We start from the raw sequence: 27,696 nt of genomic DNA, 5'->3' as shown, positions 1-27,696 counted from the left end.
CATCTGCTTAAAAAGAGCAGGAGAAGAGACACTTCAGATCTGCTTTGTTTCTGAATAAATTATGCTATTTCATTTACATTTACTGTGGAAAAAAAAAGATACTGCTTTTAAATGCTTACTTTGTTTTCCACTGCAAAATATGTTAATGAAAATTGTCTACTTGTCAAACCCATTCTAGAGTAATGAGAATGATCTCTATTTTTATTTTTAGCACCAAAGGGAATACTCCATCTCTCTCCTGATGTCTACCAAGAGATGGAAGCCAGCCGCAACAAATCAGTCCCTGGTACCACTGTAAGCTATTTGTCGTCCAAAGAAATGAGCCAGACTTCTAGCTCTTTCTTCAGTATATCTCCTACAACAAATAGCACAGCTACAATTGCCAGGGAACTTCTCATGAATGGAACGTCCCCAACTGCCGAAGCCATAGGTCTAAAAGGAATATCTCCTGCTTCCCCCTGTTCTACAGTGCAGCCTTCAAAACAGCTGGAGTATTTGGCAAGGATTCAAGGCTTTCAGGTATGGGAGGGGGAAAATGAAGCTCTTCAGCCAGAATCATAGCATTGCTATCAAAGTTTCACTCTTGCCTTCTTGAATGTGGGCATGCATGTAACTTATCTTGTAAAATTAGCTGGTGTCCAATGCAGTTTCTGGGTCCAGGAGATACAACCCTGCACCAATACACATGCCCTTCCTTCTCTTTTTTTGTTCCTTTCTTCCATTCACTTTACTGTAGGCCATCTTTCTCTGCTTATTCTCCTTAAATAATTACAGGCTTAAATTACGCTTTTTACTTGCACTTCTTTGAGAGTCTTCACCTCTTGGCATTAGAAGCTTTACATGCTGCTCTGGTGTTGATTTCTCTCTTTGTCTCTGATCCAGAAGGTACAGACGCACCACCTTAACTTTGCGGTCTTCTGGGATAGGTCCTTAAAACTGTTATTCTGCTTCCCACCCTGCACCTCTTAGTTGTAACCTGTAGAATGGCATTTTGATCAGAAGGTGCAGCCTGGGAGCAGACCTGATGTCAGAGCAATGCAGAATGTTTTTGACATCACAGTCAATACTAGAGAATGTAAGATGTACTGTGCTGGGTCAGCGCTTGAATCCTTCAGCACTGATGACCTGTATCCAGCAATGGCAAATGCCCTACATTTCATAGGACAGTGGCAGCCTCTGTAGTACATCCTGTCATTGCTGCAGTGTGGAAGATGGGGAAAGGAAGCCTCTTCGCAATCACCGTTACATGCAAATTACATGTGTGTATGGATAGTAGCTTGTTTTACTGTGTTGCAGCATCGGAGGATAGGACCAGCTATGTAGAAATATTCTTTTTCTGTTGTAGGTTTTTGGTTTGGGTTTGGATTTTTTCCTTTCCAGAGTTGTGAATTTGTTTAATTTGAAAAGTGGATTTTGTATCTTCTAGCGTATGTAATTTGATCATGTAAACCAAATTCTGGAAATGAGAGTTCTCTGTTAGAATTTTTGCATGACTGATAATGATTTTTTTTCATGAAAGCCCATGTAATTTACTAAGTGTGCAGTTGTTGGAAGTGATTTAAAAGAGGCTGCTAGTATTTGATAAATAGTGTCAGATGTTCTGTTGGCATAAGCAGCAGTTAAATTACATTTGTGCACATCAGACATCACCAGTTGTAGATTTGACCTAACACTGTTTCTGTCTAAAATGTACATTCAGCTTTCCTTTGGTCTTCATTTTTAAAATGTCATTTTTTATTCATTAGTTTGAATATCCCTTAATGCAAGAAACGGTAAAGTCTTAGCCTCACCATAGTAGAGTTAAGCTGCTAATAGGAATTCAGTTTTCCCGAGTTCCATTTGTTAACCTGCCTGCAGTAGAAACAGATGAATTCCGATGAAAAGAAATTCAAGCCGTGAAGTTTTCACTGCTCGCCTCAGATTGCCTGTATCTACTAGTAACATGTCATTTTCATAGAACCAATGCACAATTTATGTTACTGTTTTGATTCCTACTTGCCTAAAGTATGTGGTTACTGTAAAATGATTAGTTGTGTTTGTCCTGGTTTTTTCATGCTTTGATTCTAGATGCTTATGTAGAATTTGTTTTTAAAGGGTCCTACCTTGAGCCAAAAAATATAATCCGTTTCATCCATAAACTAGACTACTACTTTTTTCTTGGCTCTGACACAAATTAAGAAGTTTAGTAGAGAATCTCAGTTATTAACGTCTACCCACTGTGTCTGTAACTGATGGCTTTCAATCATCTTAGCATGTTTTTTAACACCTGGCTTGAATAAGCCTGGTATCTCTGCCACTGTTGGGTGGCTGAGCCGAGGTGGAGCAGTGAACAGAATCTCTGTGGGAAATGGCTCGGTGGCCTGTCAGGTGCATATCACAGGTCTCTTCACCATTTCAGCCTAGAAAGGTCTTTGTGTTTAAGTTTAAAAGCTGATTTCTTTACAGGTTAACTTTCTCAGGCATACTTACCAAGCAGAAAACTACTGCATTTGCAAACGGCTAGCTTGTTTCATGTTTTCTGAGTGACCCAAAATGATTTTTAAATTGTTAGCATGTGTTTGTATTCTGGTCTGGATGATAAACATAGTTTTGTCTTTCATTGAAGAACGTATACATTCTGTTCTGTTACAATGTATTTTTGAATTTTTTAAAAAATCAATAAATACTTATATGATGTTTCATTTGTAAATGTAAAAAAAATGTTATTTGCTTATTTGAATGGGTTTTTGAATTTCTTTTAGCTGCAGGGGACACGTCTTTAAAATGTGGTTATTTAATTTAAATTTTAATTTAAATTCTTCCAAACTGTTTGTATATGATCTCAGCCATGTTCTATTGTAAGCCCTTAATATTAAGAGTTATTGGGACCAATGTATGAAAAAGTACTAAAAATATATATATTTTATGTTTTGTGGCTTATTATTCTAAACATATTTGTGATTGATAAGCAGCAGCTCAGTGTCACTGAAAAACGGGTGTTTAACTTGGATACTCTGAAGGCTCAGGCTTCAAGTTACCAGTGATGATTAAATAGAAATACCTTGAGCAAGCCTTTACAAACTCTGAATAAAGCATTTTTAGTGCTTGCTTCTTATTTATGGATACGGTCTACTAGATAATTGTTTTGCAGACTTTGCCTGGAGATTGTTTAAGGGAAAATTCAGCTTTGGTAAAATTGTTATTTTTAAGTGACTGTGTGGTGTTTTGGCCATTGTTTTGTAACTAGATTAGGAAAGTTATAGTTATTTTTGCTGACAGTTTAAGTGCAATCAATTATTTACAGAGTTTTTTGAAGGGAAACATTTAGAGAAGCTATGTACACATGAATAATTTGACCCTCCAGTTTTTACTGAGGTAGAACTTGAGTTGCAGGTAGTCCAGTAGGAAATTCCACTGGGAGTTCAATGAAGCCAAGAACATACATTTTAAGAAGCCATGATTTAGTGCCCATGGTCTGTCCCAGTGTGTGGCTGCAGCCGTACTTGGCTTGCTGCACTGGCAGGACTTAGGTATCTTAACTTTTTCCCTAGTGGCTACATAATAAAACCTCACATGGGATATAGTTTCTACGTGATATATTTCTTTGATTGTGATGGTAATGCAATTTATATATTTTTTTTTCCCCCTCCACATTTGTTTAGTGATTGACTGTGCCATTTATACATAGATGAATTTAAATGTTGTATTGTTGGGTGTTTCTGAATATTTCTCATTTCTCTAACCAGTAGTGTAAGCATACATTTCTGAGTGACTGCACACACAGAAGTCCCACTGGACACTCTAGAGTCAGTTTTATTTGCAGCACACACAGTTCAGCTGTGGTTTTGAATTGCTGGCAGAGATGGCCTAAACTAAATTTCCACACTTTGTATGAGGATTGACTTTGAGCTCAAACCTTTTCTTACAGTGGCCTTAAACAAACACTCATTTTGCTTTGTTGGAGGTTGGATTTAGAAATCAGTCTAGGGTTGCTTGCATCTCACTACTGAGATACATTTGTGAGGAAAAATTCAGCCTTTAGTGAATTTCAAGGAAAGACCTATAGTTTTGGTCAGGTCTGTGTGTAATTGAAAATTTCTTGAAGCAGGTAGAATCTTAAAAAGCACTTAAATGCCATTTTCAAAATTGATGGAGGCACTGTGAGTGCTACTATCAAGTCATTTAGAGGTATAAAATAAACTAAGAAGTTAGAAGCTTCATGGGATTTTTGTTAGCACTTGTGCAGATTAGGTACCTGACTTCCAGTTCACTTGTAGGCCTGGGCACCCTACCCAGCATTTTGCAAGTTTGGGCTGTTGTCCTGTGCTGTGAACTTATTGCCTGAAGTTAGTCATACCTTTGAGACTTCTGCCCTGTACCATGTTGTCTGATGCAGATGTGTCCACACCATGCAAGAGTTCTTCACGTCCTGTAGGTGATCATTCTGGTGTGACTGATAATGTTACTTCCCTGGGTGTTTACTTGCTGCTTTTGCTGAAGGATATACTCAAAACAAGGAGCAAGTCTGACTTTTTAAGCCTTGTCCTAGTAGTTGAGACAGCCATTGGTTGTAGCTTGGACCATGCTGTGACCCTTTCCTAGTGTCTCAGATTTAGCTGTGGCTGCTGATGAGTGCAGCACCACAGAACTGACACCCAGCTTCCCAAGTTAGGGACAGTGGGTGACCTTTGCATCCATCCCACTTGAGCTGGTGAAGGTTTGTGAATCCCAAACCTGCTTTTACCCAAGATCTCTTTCTCTTAAACTGATGTTAAATTCACTGTCAGAACTTGTTGATGGTGTTTGTGATAGTTAAAGAGTTCCTGGACTTTTTAATAAGGAGGAATTGGGGCCTGAAACCCTTTCTCCAGCAAATCTTCTAGATACAGTCACGAAAATCAGATTTTAGTTCAGTGGGAATCTGTAATACAAAAGGCAAGAGTAATGGATTTAGTGTTAAGCCTGAAGAAGGTAATTTAATTCTAAATTATTATCATCACAACTTTGGCATCTTGAAATTTGGTGCAATTGCCTTTATCTTCCTTCATTAATATTTTGTGTCCAAGCGTGCCAAATCATTGATGATGAGTGAAATAACAATCTCATGTTATTTCATGTTATGAATCCAGAAGTTCTTTCCCAAAGCAGGTAAAAGTTAGGAAGCGTTGCTTACTTAGTTAAAGTTCATTGGACTTCACTAGATGGAAGCAGCTTTCCTTTCCTCCTTCATTACTTGACCTAGTGAAATATACTTCATCTTCAAGAGTTCCCTGGGAGTATTGGCATTAGCTATTTCCTGTCTTCTTTCTTAACTTCTGAAGCTGGTTTTTACCTCAGTGAAAGCAACATCTTGTCGCTTTTCTTTCTTTTTCTCTTCACATAGCAAGCAGGTGTTGGTTTATGGGTTTGTTTGGTTTTTTTGGTTTTGTTTTGGTTATAACTGAAGTTTTATTTGCCTTGGCCAGCACACCGGGATATTTCTTTTTAATGACCTTCAGTATAACTTAGGACTGGAGAACTAAGGCCAGACAGTTTACATGTACAAAATGTTGTATCTCTGAAGGCAACAGAGTGACACACCAGTTACGGATTTGGACAACAGAACTGCACTTAAAGTTTCCATAAACTTGTCACATTCACAAAAAAGCCATGATAAATAAGAAGGAGAAGGCTACTGTGGGGAATGGTCGAACCATGACAGCTACATCAAGACATTTACCAGTCTTTTGAGATCTTAAAAAGAGGAATCTTTGAATTAGCTATGAAAATTGTAATAATTCATTGGTACAGGTTGCAAAACAGTCAGGGAAAGAACTCCAAGCATTCCCCATTGACTCCAGATTCAAATAGCTACAGTAAAGCGACTTAGGAGACTTTTTTTATTGTTCTAGTGAATAGAAAGGTGAAGCATTCTGAAAAGTGTGCGGTATTGCATCTCTCTCATCAGAGAGTCTCTGCTAAGGAGGCTGATGGGAAGAAATGAAAACAGACTAACAAGAATGCTGTGATGGAGGTGGAAGCTTCAATAGAGGGCTTTGAAGCAGCACATTAAAATGTAGTTTCTGTGGTTTCCCAGAAAATCAGTGGGCATTTCCTGTCTCTGGGTCTCTAATGGACTGTAGACTACCTTCACATCCCAAATGCTCTGTCTCAGTTTTTACAACACATGATCTTCTTTCTTCTTTATTATTGTTTTCTTTTCCATTCCTCTGTCAGGCGAGAAAGCAGAAACTTCTCTTAGCTACTTTCAGCCTTTCTTGTGGCTCGCTGCTTTGCATGAAGTGGCTTCCATGTATTCATCTCCATTCTTTCTCAGTAGTTAGCTGGGTCTACATTACCAAATTTGTAGTTAGAAATTTAATTGTTTTTGTGGTGATTGTGATCAAGTGATCATTTGCTTAGGGGTGAAATGGAGCTGAGATGAGATAAACTGTACAAAATCTAAACTACTTCTCATGAATATCTGCTGTGATTTTCTTCTGATTCCCCCAAATCACTTTTGAGGAGAAAAAACAAGTGTAAAATGTTACTGTGTTTTTGAGGGGAGGGTTCTATCTGCTGAATCTATGACAATGAACATAGTTGTAATTATGTGTTAGTGGTCTGAGAGAGGTTATTTTCAAAGTCCTGTAGATGAGTGAATCAAAAGATATACTTCAGCAAGTGTCCAGCTAAAGCCAATGAAGAAGAGTATAAGAAGTTCTAAAAACTAGAATGTAGGTGTAAATGATACTGTTCTGTTCTTGAATATGTCAGCTGCAGAAAGGTTTGTGGGCACTGTCAGCTTGGGACTGAAATCCCAGCAAATGAGATAGTAACGGTGACCACTAAAATCTCATTGTTCAATCAAATTTAAAAAAAAAATGACAGCAACATCAAAAACAATAGTCAAAGGATGCTTTTTAATTAATAACATCAGGCTTCCAAATACCATTAATGTAAAATTATTTGAAGGCTAACACTTTTTATGTAAATATATCTTCCCTCCAAAAATCCCAACAAATTAGGATATTGGAAAATGAAAATTTTTTTTTATGCTTTATCCACATTTGGGGTCAACTGCATTACCCTTGTAATTTTGTGTAACTGTGCAACGAGTCCCCCACTCAAATCACTGGAGACTTCTTTACCAACAGGACTGAGCAGACTGGAAATATTAATGAGATGATTCTAACATCGTGGTCAGCTGATTAACCTTAATGTTGAAACTTAAAGGACAGTGGGAATTAGTGACATTTCTATTTAAAAATAAGTACTCATGAAGCTCTTGAAGCAGCTCAAAGTGACTGTGTTACTGTGTATTATCAATACCTGCTTCCGCCAAACAAGCTGTGGAATCAGGCCTTTGATTCCTGTTCAGGTGCCTTGGGTCTTAGCCAAGTTTACTAGCACTGTACCTGCTCGTTGGTCAGATCAGTTTCTGTAAAATGATGTGTGGAATGATGTTGTGCTCTGTCCTCACTGAAAATACTGAAATCTGGCCTTTTGCAGAAGGGTATAATCTTCCTGTGTGCTTCTACTGTGCCATGCTTAATGGCCAGTATAATAATCTCAACAGCAATGTTTGTCTCTGTAAACAGAGATTAGTTAATGCTTGTTTCTCTCTTCCCTTCAACAACCTTGATAATGAAGAGTGTACCTGAAAACATGTTTCCATCTGTGCTGTTGCTAGAAAGTTATTTTAAACCCAAACAATTTTCTCTTCTCTCTTCAAGTTCCTCTCATGTCAGGCAGTTGTTCAGTGTGATAGTCAAGACACAGGTTCCTCCACAAATGCTCTGTACCAAGTTTGTCCTCTGTGTATTTTATAAGCAGAACACAAAATCCCTCACCTTCCTCCTTTTTTAGGCTATTTGATGAAAACAGGAGATTGCAGGGTACCAGTTTTATTATTTCCTTTGACTGTGAAGTGTAAAATTAATTTCAACTCTTCTCCCTGAAAATATAGTAGTTATCTGAATATTTCTAGGTGAATGGATCTGAGGTAGACAAGTTGTTTCTGCAAAAAAACAGGTGTAACTTGCATTATTTTGTAGTGCTTTGCTGTGCTCCAATTTCTGAATAATAATTCTTTTTTATCATGTTTTTCTTTGTGTTTTTGGGGAAGATTACATTCAGTGTTTTAACTCACTGGAGTTAAACTACTCTCTTCTTTGTCTGTAAATAAGTACAAGTTTTAGTTCTAGGAATAGGGGAATTGAACTCTTCAATGTGTGTTTGTAATTTTTTTAATAGAAAGCCATGTCCCATCTCTGGGTTTCAGCTTCCTTGTCATACAAACGGGCCTCTTTGCACTCTTGAAAGACAGCCTTTGAAAATACGGTTTCTTGCTTTGCATGTGCACCACAGGACTCTGTCCTTATAAATACAAGCCTGGCTTAAGGTTAACAGATGAAAAGGAACCGGTAAGCACCTTACATTACTGGTTATACCATAAACTGTAGTAACATCAGTGGTGTTAGCTACTTTTTGCTTAATCAGAACTGAACGTCATACCCAGAAGTAGGATGGAGCTGGGTCTCCCTGGCTTGACTGAACGTAGTATATGGCCAAACTTTCCAGATCTCCTGCATCACTGAAACTGCAGCTCTGAATTCCGAGACTAAATAGCATGAAAAAAAGAATATACAAGTTTTATTGTTTGGCATTTAGCAGATATTTTGTGTTTTCTCTTTGGGAACTGTATCAAGTAACTTTTTTCATATGCTTTTATAGATGTTGAGTGTCTGCCTTACTTTAGTCAGTAATGTAAAATAGGCCCACAGTGACAATGCCATTAGTCTGCTTGTTGTTACCAGTTTCGGTACAGTGATGGTTTGTTTCTTAGTCTAAACCATAGGGCTGTATTTTAATGAAGATTTAAGGCTACAATACAGCTGTATTCAAACTCTGTAAGGGAGGAGCATGTTGGAATTGCTCAAGATTTACTGCTGAACTGTCAGTCTTTAAGCTACCGAGTGTCTTTACCCTTCCATGCAGTAGCTACGGTGGAAACTTGGTGCACTGCTGTGAAGCAGACACAGCGATTAATGAACCTGAGGTGTGCTAATCAAACATATGTTTTCTTGACACAATGATTGTGTTATATATCACATCCAAGTGTACAGGCCTTTATCTTTCCTTAATGATCTAGCAAGGGGGCTTTTTTAAACGTGGGTGTTTTTCATGCACTCCTTAGATTTGTTCCACAGGGGGTGACCATTAAAAACATCTGACGGGCATGCAGTTAGCCAGCTCCCTGCTGAGATTAGTAAAATACTATATTTAGTAGTCGCACTACATCAAGGAACTCCAACATTGCAGGAAACAGTTTGATTCAATGCTTTTTTTCTGATTTTTTGAATTTTTTTTTCTTGTATGCCTTATTTTTTCATCTGGGACAATTATTTTCTTCTCCGCCTTGTTTTTTGTATCTATGCTTCAACATTTCATAAAAGACTTTGGTCATGCAAATGGATTTTTTCTCTTTTTTTTATTTTTTAACTGTATTCACAAATAAAATCTATTGAATTGTAAAGCAAGTAGAATACAAAGTGGAATCTCTCTCATGCTGCTCCATATCTGAAGAGTCTAATATATTATTTGTTAGGAAAGCTCCATCAATACTACAAGGACTCACGCTTTTAAGTGCTCAAATACTTCAGTGTGAAAGCTCCTAAAATTGACTTTGAGAAAATGGTTGAAATGTTTGTATTTTTTGTTTAGTTGATATGTTTTATATTTAGTTTATTTTCACACCAGAAGTATGTCTTCACCAACAAATATGCATGAAGTTTGAGCTCAAACAAACAGAATAGTTCCTTTTTTTTTTTAAGTAGATGCTATAACAGTAGATGAGCAACAGAAAGAGGAAGATAAAAGATGAAAATGGAAAAGACAAGTATTTCACCAGGAAGCTCAAGAAAGAAAAAGGTTTCATCAGACTCTTGTCCAAGTCAAAATTGCTATTTTAATGTCTGATTTTGAAGCCCACTCTGGTTTGCTTGTTGCTGTAAATCCAGAGCAACCTGTGTCAAATCTTGGAAATTCTTTTGTAAATTCAGGGCTAAATTGGGTGCTTTCCCTTTAAGGGGCACATTTAAAGGAATACCATCCTTTGTTCTAACAAAATAGTCCGGGCATGTCAATCCAGAAGATTTGTGCATTGCTGAAGATAATGGCATTTTATTAGCTAGTTTATTTCTGTCTAGCATTCTAAGACTCCTGCTGATGCTTTGACTCAGAGTAGTTTTTGGTTTGGAAACATGAACTCCAGTGTCACAGATGACTTCTTTCTTTTGGTAATCCGTATTATTTTGTTCAGTTAATGAATTTTCAAGAAAGAAACTGTTTGGCCAGACAGAAAGTTGTGTTTCAGTCTGTGAACATCTAAGCAGCAGTGTGTGAAAATAGTAGCCTTTATTTTTGCGCACCCTCAGTCACTTGTTAATGCACAGTTAGCTCATTTCTAACAGTAGTTTAGCATATTATAGTTAAGCTTAACTTCTTTGTGGTAGTATAACATGCCTCTCACCTTCCTCAGTTGTGAGTCGGTAAACCAAAGGCCTTGTTCATGCAAAGGGATGAGTGTTTGAATGCAGAGGTGCCCACTGAAGACCAGCAGACCACCCTGTGCCTGAAGTTAGGGACATTTTATTTGCAGAATAATTTATGCAGACTATCTATGGCCATTATCTGAAATTGCATATTGATCCAGTAGGTTAAAGTAGGTTATTGCAAGACAAATCCAGTGATATTTTTACAGTTTCTATCAGAACACTTGCACATAGGGAAGGACATTATAGTAAAGCTACATTTAAGAGACATTTTAATGCAAATATGAAAGAAATGATAAGTTTCCTGCTTATGGAGCAGCATTATAATAAAAGTAACCTTAAATGTAACTTCTTACACAGTTTTATGCAGTGTGATTTAGTTTTTCCTTTATAAAATAATGTATAAGGTTGAGAATTTTGTCTATGCTATTCCACATTCAGTTGTAACATTGTAAACATTCATCTTACATCTTTCTTTATGTGAAGCTATAAATGTCCATCAAAATATTTGCATCTCTTCAGTAATTTAAAATATTAAAAACAAGGGCCAAATTTCAACATAGTTTTCAAATAGTTTCAGCCCCTTGCATACACTTCTATATACATACTCCAGTTAGTAGTACCCCTCTACACATACTCATACCATGCAGCTTGTTCCTGACTGAAGCCATTTGTGGAAAGGGTATACAGTTGCATCTCCTGAGATATTGAACATGAAAGCATACGTGTATGAGTAAATCCATGGTGCTCATGGAAAAAATGATTTCTGGAATTTATTTCATTATTTTGATGCCTGGGATGCACTTTGCGTTTTACACATGGAGGTTTCGTGCCCCACAGCACCACGGAGTGATGTGTTTGCGATTCCTGAGCTGCTTAGACATGATTTTTTTCAGGTACTCTGGGTGTGTAGTTACCCAAGAGAACAACTAGCAGTGCTGTGTGCTTTTCCCAGTAAATGAGCAGACTCTGTCAGAGTTATTGCCAGGATCTTGTTGTTGTGACACTGCTTTGTACTGTGTAGACGTACCTTGAAGGAGAGTTACAGTCTGAGACTGGAGTCTTGCATTTTACTCAAAAACTTGCACAACCCTTACTACAGACATCAGTATTCTGGTCATGATTTCCTAACCAGATCCTAAGGCTGTTCTATAAAAACTCTGCTAATATGCTATCCAAATAAAACATACTGAACTTTAATAAGTGAAATTTAATTGCTGTTTAATCCTTAAAATGCATGGACATAATTCGTGAGTGTCCCTGAATTACAAAAAAATTAAAGCCTGAAAATTAGGCCTGGATACAGATAGCAATTATTTTAATAACTCTTTTATTTTTACCTCCATAATATATGGAAAGGGAAAATGACCTTGTGGTTAGGCCAGAGGTCTTAATGATGGGTTATAGTCTCAGCACTACCATTCATTCCTGCCAGTGCCAAGTGAATTTGGATGAGTCATTTAATGTCTGTCCATGAAGTGTCCTTACCTGCCTAACAGAGTTATTGCCAAGATGAGCTCTAGTTAAGCACTCTTGACTCTTAAGGCACTGAGGAACTTAAAAAAGTATTACTGTCCTCATGAATCTTAATAATGGCCACATAATCACTGTTGGAAAACTTGGTCAGTCCTCAGGCACCCCTCCTTACGGATACTGTATCAAGTATTTGCTGTGCCTTCATGTTCCCCTGCCTTAGATGCTGTGATAGTTACTCTTAAACCAGTTTTGTAGACATTCAGGTTCCTCCCATGCTTAGTCATAGTAGCATGTACATATAAACTGAATATTTGCAACATACTACTGGCCAAAAACCTGGAAGCATCTGCTGCTATTTAGACTATTTGGTAACTATCTGACTACTGCCCTTCCTTTAGGAGTGCCTCTTTTGGACATTCTGCTCAAATACGTAAATACCTGGCACTCTTTGCTGACAAAAAATTCCCAAACCCTCAAACTTTGGACTATAAATCAAATTTGAAGAAGAAAATAATTAAATAGTTTGAGAATGTAGTATCTGGACTGATAAATAACAAAACAGGATTACTGAGAAATTGCACATACATGTGCCAAATGTAGAAGAAATCTGGATGTGTCTGCTGACTGCACAGATCTGTAGACTAGAGAGATTTTGATAAATGGGTAAAGTTCTATTCCATTCCCCATTCAAAAGCCAGTCTTCAAGTTTTTATATCACTATTATTATCATTAACATTGAAGGTATTTATTTTGGTTCAGCTGAAGAATTTCAATAGGGCAGGAGATAATTAGAGGGCTGTTGTATCAGAAATTGTAAAGTAATGGCCCTGATACATTCAAAGATGGCCAGAAGTGTGTAATGAAATTTCCTTGGGAAAGTTAAGCCTAGAAAGATACCAATATTCTGAATTTATTGCAGTTTCAATGCAGGACTCTAAAGAGGGTGTGGATCAAATTTGCTATTGCAGGTAAGTGTCATGTAATGCTACTCATAATTTTTCCTTTTAGTATCTCCTGTTCTTTCAGTTTGTTAGCCTTGCTTTGTTCTAGTGCATAGTAGTGAAGTGTAACCTTATTCATGTTATTAAAAATAGGCCTACAAACATGCCATGCAGTTCAGAAAGTGCCATTTTTCCATTTCTCCATACGTGCTCTGAGACATGTACTTTCCTCGGTCACTGGATTTTGCCCCTTTTGCTATGTTGTATTTGCAGTGCGGAATCATCCTCCTTAGCTTTTCTGCCCCATTTCTCCACATCTCATTCCCACAACACATACTCAGCAGAGTATCTAGCTTGCAACCAGATACCACAGTTGTGGAAGCTCAATAAGTCCTTGTCATAACAGTAGTCCATGACATTTATAGAACTTCAGTTTATATTTGCAAGCCAAATTTCATACCTTCATACTTCTTTCGATTAATCAAAGTTAAACCATTGTATATGTGAAGGGGCCTCTTGTGGTTTCTAAGTAAGTAGTATGGCTTTTCTGGCAGAGAGCCACAAGTAATTTAGTAGGCACATACTGTGGGGGTTGAGAGGAAGAGAGACAGGGATAATCCAGAAAGCTTTAAGAAGGGCTGCGTGAAATCAGTATTTCTATACACAGTACAAGAATTTTGCATTCTGTATCTTGCTTTTGACCACAGCAAAATTGTTTTGGTGTGTTGTCAGTAAAGTAATTCTGAAATACAGTGCCGACTTGTTTTTTCCTCTTGCTCAAACAGTTTTGCACTGTTTTTTCTTTAGCTGAAGTATTTCCAGTTTGCACCTGTGGCAAAGAAGAGTTAGGCACAGGGGATTTAGTATGCATGGTTTAAAATTAAGAATCATATACATCACTAAATCATTTCCACAGGAACAACTCTAATATGATTCCTAGTTGTTTTAGAAATAATAAAGTTTAATTTTGTAGCCTGAATGTCAAGATGAGGCTTTATGATTTAACTTTTGCCTGAGAGCTATACAACTGTAAATAGAAACTAACATAAAAGGTCTGTCTCCAGCAGAGCTGATCTCTCTTTCCATTTCTGACAGGGGTCACATAGCCAATGTAAATTACCACCATAAACCAAATTCCACCTCTCCTGTAGAACAAAGTGCTTGATCTGCCTGTCTAGAAGCCAGGAGCTACACAGAGAACTGTAATATTTCAACAGTTCAGCATGAGTGGCAACCTGTTCTTAATAATGAAACACTGGCAACATTCAATTTCATTTTGTCTCAACATATTAAAATCTATCCTCTCTTTAGGGAGTTTAAGTGCTATCTGAAAGGGACCTGAAGAGAAGGAAAATAATTCAAGTAGAAGCACAATCTTCTTCTATATTTCATGCAAGATTCAGGTTCAACACATATATCTAGAAATCAGTAGGGAATTAATTCCTCTTAGGAGAGGATACACTAGACACCTCAAGAAGAATGTGAATTCTTCTCCATTTTATCTGTTATTTTGAATTAATTACAGAGTCAAATTCAAATATGCAGCATTAGCCATGTCAAAAGAATTTTTAGTTAAAATGGAATTACAATTGAAAAATTTAAACTACTATTGCCAAATGTTTGGAGGAATAATGATTTACATGGATGTTATATAACTAAGCTACAAAATGCTGTTAAAAATGACATCTAGGCTTGAATTCAGTCTCAAAGGTCTCAGAAACTGAAGAACACAGCACTTCAGAAACTACCCAATAGACATACAGAGAAATTTGGCCCCACTTCAGTATGGTGACTACCTAGAATATTTTACTCACGCCTTGTCTTATACTGAAGATGAATTCAATGTAAATGTTTGGAATTCTTCTTACAAACATGTTGGAAAGGGACAGTATTTTAGCATGACTCCCTTGTACGAACCTGGTGTTTAGCAGATTACGTATGTTATTCTGTTATAGGTACACTACAGTGATAGACAAAATGGCAAAGAGTGTATGACCTGTTTGACACTGATTCCTGTGCAGATGACTTTCCAAGGTATCGGAAGCTCCATTGAAGCCAGCCATGACCAGGTATAATACCTTCACCCCACACTCTTGTAATTTTATTAATAGATAGTAAGGTCAGAATGTCACCATTAGTAGATTTTACATTTACTTACACATTTTGTGTTTTTTGCATGGCATGTTCTTGTTACTGGGATTTGCCTGTCTTACCCTAGTAAAATCCTGACTAGATCTGAAGAGTGACCTGAAAAGGAGACAAAGCTATGTTGCCTTTTATATCTTTTTAAGACATTAGGAAAGCCAAAAGACCTTTCTTTAGTTTTAAAGTCAGATGTGAGGTTTCTGCAAAGGTTTTGTTTCATTTTGAGTATGTATCAGGTCTTGTCTATCCTGTTTTTACTAAGTTTATGGATAACCAGAAAAGCAGAGATGAAGCCATCATCTCTAACCATCATCTGTCACAAGAAGCTGGCATTTGTGAGGGAAAAGTGATTTTTAATCATACTGTGTAAAACTCCCATTTTGTTTGGCTGTTCTTAAAATGTTTAATTAAATCTTCTGGTGAAAAGCCAGGAAAAGAAAAAAATCTCAAATCACTCTTCACCCTGCTGCTTCAAATAGGAACTGAGGGGGACTTCTTCTAGTCTTCGTGTCCTCCAACACTGTTATGTATAAAAGGAAGACAAGACTTTGATACTCCAAAAGTTTTAAAAGGAGAAAAGAAGCAAGTAGAAGAAAACTTTAAAACAAACATTGCCCCTTTCAGATCTTCAGTAGACTGTAAAAAGCATTATTTTCATTTGTCTTCACAAGCCATGTTTAAATTGCACTGTGTCCACATCTGCTGTTCATTTTGTCAGACTCTATGTAAGATTCTCTAAGGAGAAAGGAGAAGTTACCTCAAGAATGATCAGAATTAATTACTTTTGGGGAAAAGGTTCAGACACTCTTAGACATAATTGAGGTTGGTGGGTTTTATTTATTGGAAGTTTCTAAGCTAGTTGTTAACATAAACTAAGCCCATTAGTTATTTACATGGTAGCATGAGGATACTTCCTGTCCTTAAGTGTTTGGTGTTTTACAGTAATGAAGAGCTGTGGTAAGTCAGGCTGTACTTCAACAGACGTAATCCATTCAGTTCTCATTTCATCCAGCAACTTGTTTATGCTCTCCTAAAGTCACTCCGTTTTTCTTTCAGTAAAGATCGCCTTTTAAAATTTAGTTATAACTCATATACATTATTTAGACATTTCAATGAATTTAAGGTGGTCCCTGTCAATTTGGTAACAACTACATTCTGGGCTACCAGCCAGCTTGGTCTTTGTCTTAGCATTTATTTAGGCTAGAGTATGATATGTAAACAGAAAAAAGACTTTGTAAGCAAAAAGCACATTTAAGCCATCTGAAGAATTATATAAAGACATCTAAATGAAAAAGTGTTATTGAGCCTGCAAAGTCAAGCACCTAGAAATTAAGAAATTCCAGATTATATGCAGCATGAGTCGGATTCCTGTTGTACCCATTTGGTGCTCCAAACTGGACATTCCTTCTGATAGGAAGAAAAAAAAAAAAAAAAAAAGGCATAAAATCACACACATAAAGATTGTTTCATAGCATCTAGACAAATGGGTAGAATTAAGTTTGCTTGGGCCATTATGAAGCTAGAATTTCCCAATCTTGCTTCAATTTGAAGTTTAAAAAATATTCATCATTGGGTTTAGTTACATAATTTTCCACAGGGTTCTTAAAAAGGAAAGAAAAATGTTTTGTCCTTGCATGAGGGGGTGGTTAATGCATTACTGAACCCACATCACTTGTGAAAATATTTCATCTAAGCTGAGAGGAAAAGAAAATAATCATCTAAAAGCCAAGTGCCATTTAGTGGGTCACAAAAGAGATCCACAGACTGGTCAGGAGTCACAAGTTCTGCTCATCTCCTTCCTAAATACCAAAAGAATTCCACTTTGTGGGAAAGAGAGATGCTACCAACTGCTTGTGTTTGATGAGGGAGGTGGCAGGGCTGGATTGAAGCACTGTTTGTCATCACCTAAATAAATAGAGATAAATGAATCATTAACAAGTAAACAGAAAGTGCATCAAGTATTTTTCAGGCACTGGAATTATTTAATGACAAAATTGGAGTTCTTAATGGACCAACTTAAAAGGAAAAACAACTTTTCATTCTTGTTCCTGTGTGATTAGTATTATTTTGCTTGTTTTTCTACAATTTTCCTCTCAGCAGGTTTAATGGATACTCTTATTCTTAAAAAAATAGCAGACAGAAAGGCTGTGCCTGTATCAAGATGAATTTTGTACATTTTGAAGTTTCAAATGAAATAAGTGCATGACAGCCATATGTTATAAAACTTAAATTCTAGAAGCTCTTCTTAAACTTGTGTCATCTGTTACTTTTAAGTTATTTCTTTTGTTTTGGATGATAATTATGACATGCTAGTCACCTGGAAGACTGTGATTTCAGTGGAGGCATGTTGATATGTGTCAGCTATGAGGCCTGACATAGTTTTACTTCAGGATCTGTCCAGTTCTGTGCTTATGAAGATAGTTTTTCTCATATTCATTCTAAAATATAATTTCTATAATTGCTGGCATTTTTTTTAAATGGAAAACTGTCTGACCAAGACTCTAGAATAACAGTCTATGGGAAAATGGTGGAATCTGTGTGAGATAATATCTAATAAAAAACCTGTGTACTAGACTTGTCAACTACACAGTGGCAGAAGAACCACAGCTGACCACTTACCTTGATGAAAAACAGAAACAGAAACGAAAAAAAGAAGAAAAAAAAGACAAGTTCCAGGTGGCATCCCCAGCACTATAGTCTACCTTTTAGATTGGACTTGTCTTTTGAAGTGTATCTCTCTACTCACATCCAGTAGGAGATTTGTTGCCCAGCAGATTACCAGTGTGGTTACAATCTTGCATAAGTACTATCTTGCTTTTTCAAATATCCCAAGACTTGACACAGCAGTTTTTCAAGTCACTTTTCTTTCCTATACTCTGTAGGGAGTTTTCATTCTTTAGATTGGTTTAGCTCATGATTTTAATGAGTTTAAATTCTTTCCCTACATACTTCATTTGAGCAATTTCAGATTACAATAAACATATCCTAGTGGTACACTAATTAGTGTGTATTTCAAATGTCTGATTGACAAGACATATCTCACTTGGTCATGAAGCAGTGTTATGGAAGCAACTGTTGGTCTTTCATTTTTCTTTTGGCAAACAGTAAAAAAGAGAAACATTCCCAAAGTACCACTGCAGTCTAGCCTGCCACGTATTTTCTTGGGCTTTGCATTCAGGTATGCTAGCTTCTTTGGTAGAAATTTTGTGGGATTTAGAATATTTTTTCCTGAATTATTTATTTTTGTGTTTTCTGTTTCCCAGTATCTGAGCACACCTATACATTTCTCCTTGATGGGCACTATTCTTTGTTTGTTTTGTTTTTATTGTTCTTTTGGGGGTATTTTCGGTAGAATTTAGGTACAAGCAGCTTTTAGTTAAAGTGGTCATCATTTTCTAGATGCTTTTTCAAGCAAACCTGAGTTTGTCCCTAATGGACTTAAAAGTTAGTGCTGGTGTTGAGAAAGACCAGATTGGGCCCATTGTAAGATTTTTAAGTGCATGCCGTGGAGTTCTCTGCCTGTACAACTGAATGTTTAAACACCAGTAACATGATGTTCACTGGGAGGTGACCAGTTCTCTACTTATATTTCAAGAAACAGTGCACAGACCAGTGCATTTTCTTAAATTCTCATTACTTTAATACTTACGATATTGGAGGCTTTAATGTATGCATGGGTTTTGGAGCTGGCAATGCCGCCCGTTTGTTTATTAGTGACTTCTGTTGTTTACTGCACCCAGTAATCCCAGTGTGATGTGCTGTTAAAGTGATGACAATGAATTTTTAATGCTCATACCTTGAGTCTAGGCTGTCTTGTTTCTATCCATTATATCTATGTTGTATAGAACTCTATAAAACAGTCTATGTTTTTGGAACTCTCCTACAGATTGCAATTCATATAACAGAATATTTCTAGGACATTATATATAATCTACCACTATTGCACATTTGTTTTCAAGTATAAAAATAAGTGGAAAGATAATCAGGGGCAGAACTTGTAGAAGTGGAAGTACTGATGAGATAGACTTGATAAGAGAGTGCAGCAGGGAGAGGCTGTACTGAAAGGAAGGTGCCACGCTCAGCAGTTTCAGAAATTACTGACGGGAAGCTTGACAGACAGCAGTGACAAGCCAACTCAAATACGGTGTGCAGCAAACCGTCATTGTTGGCCTGCAAAAAGGCATTTCTGGGCAGTTTTAAGAAATTATGGTGATGCCCAGAGGTGAGCAGCTCCGGATGTCACTGGAGTACAGTAAAGGTGGATGTCATTCTCTAAGACCTTGGAGATGGCTGACAGGTTCAAGGGGAGGTGCCTATGAAGGTCCACATCTCTGTATTTGTTATGGTTTGAGAATTGTTTGTAGAGCAGAAGGCAGCATCTAGGAAAGCCCAAAAAACTAATGGCACAGTCAGTGAGTACACAAAGGGTGAGAATTTTTCCAATGCTGTAACCAAGAAAGATGAATAAGAGTTGGGTTTTTTGTTAAGATAACTTTCTACATGAGAAAGAAAAGATTATTTACTGGACACTACATTAATTCCTGCTTAAAATTAATTTTGTTCTAAGGCAAAATTTGCATTTTCTAGATGTTCAGATTTACTTCACAGTGGGCATTTGTGTCCTGGACATGGACAAAAAATAAGAAAATGTTAGAATTTTCTTTAAAAAAATACATGTATTCATTTTTGTGGCTGGTGTTACATAGTTTCCTTGTCAGCTCATTTCTACATGATATACTGTAAAAGGAGTTCTCATTTCTTTGGGATTGCTTCTTCAACAAAATGAGAAAAACTTAATTTGTTTCAGTAAAAAACTTCTAGGAGTTTTCCCAAAGCTTAGCAATTTCATCACATCCCCTTAGGCATCAGAACTCCTACCTGATCATGTAAATACATCTCTTGCAATGAGGTCTCCTCCTGCCAGTGTGATCTGGCTGCCTTTTGCCATCTCCTTGAGAGCTCCTTAACCTTCAGGCTGGGTCAGGCATGACCACAGCTGAGTGCCTGGTGCTGTGAAAGAGGCCATTCATGTGGGACAGAAATATAAACTGTTTCTGACATATAGCACCATGCTTCACTCTTTTGTTGACAGAGTTGCAGCTCTTCGGTTGATGTTGCAGTCAGGTGTCATCCCATCAGGTTTTAGTTGGGCTCAGTAGGTTGTTGCCTGCTATTTGGTACTTCTTCCTCATCTGCTGTGCTCCCCACAACTGTGTGTGAAAGCCTTGGTGCATTCTCTCCATATTCTTCATCTTCTGCTTCGCATTGTCTCAGTCTGGGTGTATGTGACAGAACATTTGCTTTTCCCTGGCAGCTGCTGAAGTTTTCCTTGATGAGCTCATGATCAAACATTTGTATTTGTTCAGGATGTGTAATCTTTCGTTTTCAAAAGGTGAGTTACTGATTAACTGCCGAATGGGAGCAGAATATAAACCAATGCATGGCTCTCTCCCTGCCAGACCCTTTCAGTGCTCTCATTCAGGACCTCCTGAGTAGCTTCCCAGTTTGACTGTCTCATGCTGAAGATGCAGAATAGGATTTGTCAGTGCTCTGTGTATCCACGTTTGTTGACACAGTAATGTCAGCAGGGTATGAAATGCTACTGTTGCAGCCTCTGAGTATCTTACATGCTTGGCATGTAAATGATGACAAAGATCATGTATGGTTTTGGGGCTGTTTCCTCCTCTTTTGGAAAGAAGGAAAAAAGGTGAAATTTCCTGGTGACAGCTATTGGTGAGGTTTCATAAGAGTGTTGAGGTTCACCAAATCACAGAATGGTTGAGATTGGACTGCACCTCTGGAGGTTGTCTGGTCCAACCCCCCTACTCAAGCAAGGCCAGCTAGACCAAGTCCAGTCAGCTTTAGAGTAGCTTCAAGGTGGGACACTCTACCTTGATTGTTTGCTCCCTCCCATTGACTTAATCTCCAATCCTGGCTGCTTCCTAGCTGCCAGAAACTAACCTAAGTTTTTAGCCAGCTAAGTCAGTTGAACTGACCCACTGGGGCTTAGACAAGTACCAGAGCTGAAATAAAGAAGACATTAGGACTGCTATAGAAGAGAAGAGGAGGGAGAACCATCCCCTTCCACAACAGCAAGCTATTAGATCAGCTTATCCACCTTGTAAAATGTCATTTGAATAGGATGAGGCAAAAAATTGTACAAATAAATGTTTTTCTTGTTTAGTACCATTAATCCTGTTCAGTGTGCAGTAGCATGATCTGGCATAAAGAAGAGAGTAGGAATACACACAGAAGGAGGGAGGAAGAGCAGGACTGTAGCAGCCCTGACCTAAAGAAGTTTAGCTGATTTGGAATTGCACCCTTAGAAGTTGCTTGTGTTACAATACCTTAGCAGGCTTTCAGTGCAGTGTAGCATGTGGAATTGAAAATAAAGGCATTAACAAGCAGTGTGCCAACCTTCCATGGACCACAGGCCAGCTGTTTCCTATCCTTAGTTTGCAATCTGTTTCTGGTTTGGTTTGTTTTGCTGTTACTTCAGGCTCAGCTGGCCTATCCATGGTGAAATGCAAAAATCTTACACTTTCTTGCTGTGTCTGTTAGGGAAGGAAAGAAGCTTAAAAGGGAAAGATACTGGAGAAGATTGGAAAAGCTTGAAGTGTCAGTTTTCTGCCTTGTCACACTGCAGCAGGAGATTCAGCCCACTTTGCAGTATCAAGAAATCTAACAGCTTTTTCTTTGGCAGGGGAAAACAGAGAAAGACAACAGAGGTAGGTTCTTCTCCTACTCAACAGTTAAAAATAGATAGACATACACTTACTAGACAAAAGTTTAGGACAGAGAAGTAGCCAAAAGTGAAGTGGAAGGAGACCCCCCTCCCCTGTAGCTTGTCTTGCAGTTGGGTTTGACAAAGATCTGGATTTTTCATCTTGACCCCTGACAGGCAGCATTTTCATTTTAATAGCTATGTTTACTTTAATTTCTAGGACTGGTAAAGCCTTTCAAACCTTGTGAGTTAAAATTAACACTCAGTCAAAACGCAGTTGCTTATTTTGTAGGCATCTCCGTTTTAGACAAAGAAAGGTATTAGCAAAACGTACACTCAATGTTGTTGCCCACCCTGTACTTGACAAGAGTTATTCTGTGGCATTTTCCACACACTAATCAAAGTAATGCTATGTCTGTTGATACGTGTTTAATCACTTGTCATTCAGTGAAGTTGCTTAACACACTAATTATGTAATTGCCATTTCTAAATACATTTCCTTAACTGTTTTACAAGGCAAAGTAATGATTTACATGTGTTGCATCTGGATAACTGTGCTTTTGCCAAAACTGTGTTTGCCACCTAATTTTTCCACTGCTCTTGCAATAATATCACATGGCTGGCATTATGCATTCACCTGGTGCAAATGAAGTTTTGTAGTTTTTTGTTTGCTTAATCATCATACAACCCCTGAATCTGCATAGTGCAAGTAGAAACTAAATTTGTCATCCTACACGCCTTCATTTCAAAGAAGCCAGGATCTCATAATAAATATTCTGACAATAGACTTCAAGGGAAATGAAGGAGGTGTGGTGGTGCAGACAGAGGTTGGGTTTTATAACTAATTACAGGAGAATAGCCAAGCTAATGGACTGTGAAATATGGTGGGATTACAAAACTGAGTGCTTCTCCAGCTGACAGCCAGTCACAAGTGATGTTCCTCAGGGCTCAGTGTTGGGACCGTTTCTGTTTAACATCTTCATTGATGATCTTGATAAGGACATAGAGTGTATTATCAGTAAGTTTGCAGATGACACCAAGCTAGGTGGGAGTGCTGATCTGCATGAGGATAGGGAGGCTCTACAGAGAGACTTGGATAGATTGGATCCTTGGGCTGATGTTAATGGTCTGGGCTTCAACAAGGCCAAGTGCCGGGTCCTGCACTTGGGCCACAACAACCCCAGGCAGCGCTACAGGCTTGGGGAAGTGTGGCTGGAAAGTGTCTGGCAGAAAAGGACCTGGGGGTTCTAATTGACAAGGAGCTGAATATGAGCCAGCAGTGTGCCCAGGTGGCCAAGAAAGCCAATGGCATCCTGGCTTGTCTTAGAAATAATGTGACCAGCAGAAGTACAGAGGTGATTGTCCCCTTGTACTCAGCACCAGTGAGATCACACCTGGAGTATTGTGTCCAGTTTTGGGCACCTCAATTCACGAGAGATATCGAGGTGCTGGAGAGAGTACAGAGGAGGGCAACGAAGCTGGTGAAGAGCCTAGAGAATAAATCTTGTGAAGAACGCTTGAAGGAGCTGGGAATGTTTAGTTTGAGAAAGAGGAGGCTGAGGGGAGACCTCATCAGTCTCTACAACTACCTGAAAGGTCATTGTGGAGTGGTTGGTGCTGGTCTCTTCTCACAGGTAATTAGCAACAGAACAAGAGGGAATGGCTTCAAGCTGCAACAGGGGAGGTTTAGACTGGACATTAGGAAAAAATTATTCACAGAAAGAGTGGTCAGACACTGGAATAGGCGGCTTAGGGAGGTGGTTGAGTTACCGTCCCTGGATGTGTTTAAGGGTCATATGGATGTGGTGCTGGTGGATATGGTTTAGGGGAGAACTTTGTAGAGATGATGGTTGGACTCAGTGATCCCAAGGGTCTTTTCCAACCGGAATGGTTCTATGATTCTCTCTGTCATTGCTTTAGTTTCATCAAATGGGTACAATTTTCCTCTAACTGTCTGCTCAGAATTTGAACAACTTTTCCTTCTTTTTAAGATAGGTCTGCACTATGTAACCAGCCCTGGTAGTGAGCAAGTCTAAGCACTTATGTAAACTTGGACTGTCTTCCAGCACCATATTCCCATAGCAAACTCCTGTCATCTGTTGTGTCTATATGACTTACATACTCATCTGTTTGTAGTTTGGCCCATGTTTTCAGTGCTGAAGCACTTTTCTCAGTCTGTTGTAGGCAAACTTGTGTCTATTCTGGGCAGAGGTAGGATTACCAGAGGAACAAAGGAGCAGTTTTGTCAGGTAATGAGAAGAGTATAGAAGTATTTGTGCAGGCATGCTCTTTGCAGACTGTGGCAAATTCCTCTCCAATTTAAAGCTCAGTTCTAATGTTGCTTTCTTAGCTATGCTACCTGAAATACGGATTGGGTAAACACAGTCTGGATCTCTGCTGAGAGTGAGGAAGTTGTGGAGCTACGATTAAGCTCAGTTCCTAGAGCTCATGGTGGAACAATATCCTGCTTTCTTCCTCTTTTTTTTTTTAAATACAACACCAAGAAAGAGCTGAAAACTTACCCTAGCTTGATCACTCATGGTTTGCCTGAGAAAATTACTTCATTTCCCTTTTTAACGTGATTGCCATTGATACGCTGATGGAAAGTGTCAGACATCTCCAGGGAAAAAAATATTTATATTCTTTTCTAGAACTAACTTAACATAGCATCCGAGTCCCTCTCTTGTAATCCAAATTAATTTCACATACAGGTTTTCTCACACAGTGGGTTTCTCAGATCATCGAGTCAAACATCCCACTGAGACAGGAAGGAGTCACCAACCCAACCTTCTTTTCAGATCATAAAATGTGCAATATCCTCACTTGATACAGGAGTTCCTGCATCCCCAGACATTCCATATGTATGTGTCCTCCTTTTCATAGCTCTTACAGACCGTCTCTTTTCTAGTACTAATGCTTCATTCCAGCAAGATCCTTCACATATGCTAAATGTAAGACTGCTTCCAAGTAATTCACTCTCACAAGGATCCAGGACTTGAGATAATAAACACTAAAATGGAGGTATCAAGCAAAACCAAAACAGTGAACTCTTAAGTTAAACTTTAAATTTTACACGTATTTCTTCATATCCATTCTTTCTCTTTCCCATCATTAGACTGACTGTGAGACCTAATTTTCCACAGATCCGAATGGCTGTACAAATAATTGATTTTACAGTCCAAAATCTCCTCTCATCCTTCATCCCCTCAAAACAACAGTTAAAATTGGTCCAAAATAAAGAAAAAAATGCTTCTGGCCAAAAAAAATAATTCATTTTGTACTTAGGCATTTGTAGTGAAACTAAGAATATTACTGAGATTCACAAGACTGGTGTGAAAGATGATGAATTATTTTACCTACTCAGGTAAAATTTACTTACTCTGGGGTCCAGGCACTCAGGATACAGAAGAAACAAATTTTATTCTATACCTGTTTCCACAGGAGTGTGAATACTCTGTAGGAACCCTCCTCATGATACAGAGCAGAGCAGCTGGGTATCCACAGGAGCACAAAATGGTAACCACAGAGTAGTCATCTTTGACTTTAAACAGTGTGATCATTAGAGCTGCATGAGCAGAAAAGTTTGGGAGAATTCTCATTTTGTAATACCCCACAAGATAGCAATTAGGGCATTCTGAGAGATGAAAAGAAAGAAGTGAATCCTTCTGGGAGTCAAAGACCCTCAAGCTGTGATTTCTCACAGTCCAGTGTCGACCATCAAGTGGATCTTGCCCTTTGGTTTTCCCTACAAATGTCTGAATCTAATCAAACAGTAACAGATAACTTTTGACCTTGACAGGCTTGAGAGATGGGCCCATGCCAACCTCATGAAGTTCAACAAAGCTAAGTGCAAGGTCCTGCACCTGGGTTGGGGCAATCCCAAGCACAAATACAGGTTGGGCGGAGAATGGATTGAGAACAGCCTTGAGGAGAAGGACCTGAGGGTGTTCATAGATTAAAAGCTCAAGATGAGCCAGCAATGTGCACTTGCAGCCCAGAAATCCAGCTGCATCCTGGGCTCCATCAAAAGAAGTGTGGCCAGCAGGACGAGGGAGGTGATTCTGCCCCTCTACTCTGCTCTTGTGAAACCCCATCTGGAGTACTGTGTCCAACTCTGGAGCTCTCAACACAGGAAGGACATAGAGCTCTTGGAGTGAGTCCAGAGAAGGGCCATGAAGATTATGAGAGGGCTGGAGCACCTCTCCTATGAAGACAGGCTGAGAGAGTCGGGGCTGTTCAGCCTGGAGAAGAGAAGGCTCTGAGGATACCTCATAGTGGCCTTCCAGTACCTGAAGGGGCCTACAGGAAAGTTGGGGAGGGACTTTTTACCAGGGTGTGTAATGATAGGATGAGGATTAATGGTTTTAAATGGGAAGAGGGGAGATTTAGGTTAAGACATTAGGAAGAAATTCTTAACTGTGAGAGTGATGAGACACTGGAATGGGTTGCTCAGGGAGGTTGTGGATGCACCCTCCCTGGAAGTGTTCAAGGCCAGGTTGGATGGGGCTTTGAGAAACCTGGTCTAGTGGGAGGTGTTCCTGTCCATGCAGGGGGGTTGGAACTAAATAATCTCAAGGTCCTTTCCAACCCAAGCTATTCTATGATTCTATGAACTTTGCAAGTTATTTACAGTTGAAGTTGCAGAATACTTATGCCAAGTCTGGGAGCAGATTTAGCCAATGCAAAACTTCTTTTTCCAATGTATATCTATTTTGCAGAAAGAATGTGCTTCCCTTGCTCTTCAGCCAACCCATCCCTGCCACTGGTACATATCCAGCTGGTGGCGGCATTGTTCAAACCTCCCAGCCGTGTGCTCCTCATGGGTGGAAGTTGTCACATGGGCTTAGGCCTGCCAGGTCAGGCTACAATGACAGTTTGTGGTAATAAGACTTGTTGAGCTGGAGTCACTGTGTTCCCCAGCAATATCCAGAAGGTTGTCTTCTTCTTCACTTGTTTATTTCTTCTAAACATGACCTGTAGAAAGTCTTCCCTCCCTCAGCATTCAGCTCTTCAACTGTCTATAAAAAAAGCTTTATATTTGCTTCAGGATTTCTAAAACTTGGTTACACTCCTAAAAGACATCTTTGCATACGTTTTCCCTCTGGTGTTGCTGAATCTCTTACATTGGCAGCTTGATAAAGTAAGTCAAGTGCCAAAGGCTCAATTCTCTGTGTGCTGATAACAGTGGTGCTCTGAGCAGTGCCTGTACCTGTCATGCCTCAGCTATCGATATGAAAAGCACACCTTTTGCTGATACTGGCTACAAGGCTCATCCTAGTAACGTAAATATTTTAGCTGGCTTGTGAGATCATAGAAAGCCTGTTTAGCCATTATTTCAAAATGTTGGGCTGTTCAACAAGCCAGTCCTATTTCAAACTAGTCCCTAAATATTTCATACTTTAACATTGTTTTGAGTAATTGGGGTAATTTTTTCTAGCACAGCATGCTATATGTAATTATGAATTGAAGAGATTTCTATGTTGTCATATTTGATTCAATACCCCATTGTCATTTCTGCAAAGTGGTACAATAATACACTGCCAGTCATTTAGGGGACAGCTGGACGTACATGAAGCTTTGTTTGTGTGAGTGGGGCCTCCCAGGGTGCCTCAGTTCATCAGGGCAGATAATTCTGCAGGACCTTGGGCTTGATTTTGAAGTGTGCCAGAAAACAGTATCATTCTTTCAAATTAAATAAAAAATAAACAGGGATCTGTATGTAGAATGTATTTTCATCATCATGTATCTGTCCATACTTGTGATGGAAGTAATAGCAAAGAAAAAAATTGGAAAGGAATGCTTGCTTTAATTTTCTAAGCTGCAAAATAGATAAGGAAGCAGATATGGGTTTCAGAAGGTGTTAGGAAAGTGAAAAGGAGGCATCAAACATTGGCTT

General features: G+C 38.6%; 1 protein-coding gene across 7 annotated transcripts in view; it reads left to right on the top strand.

The window, feature by feature from the left end:
* Positions 1–27,696, top strand: part of STAU2 (staufen double-stranded RNA binding protein 2) — a 176,869-nt gene that overhangs the window by 95,058 nt on the left and 54,115 nt on the right. For 6 of the 7 annotated variants that reach the window (XM_051612779.1, XM_051612775.1, XM_051612778.1 and 3 more), the window contains 2 exons: positions 212–519; positions 14,887–15,000. In XM_051612779.1, the coding sequence (XP_051468739.1) occupies positions 212–519; positions 14,887–15,000 (422 nt within the window). The remainder of the gene's footprint in view (positions 1–211; positions 520–14,886; positions 15,001–27,696) is intronic. The other variant, XM_051612780.1, reaches the window with a different exon arrangement.

Source organism: Apus apus, chromosome 2 (genome assembly GCF_020740795.1).
Source record: "Apus apus isolate bApuApu2 chromosome 2, bApuApu2.pri.cur, whole genome shotgun sequence".
In the NCBI taxonomy this organism is placed as follows: domain Eukaryota; kingdom Metazoa; phylum Chordata; class Aves; order Apodiformes; family Apodidae; genus Apus; species Apus apus.
This window is presented reverse-complemented; position numbering and strand designations above follow the sequence as displayed.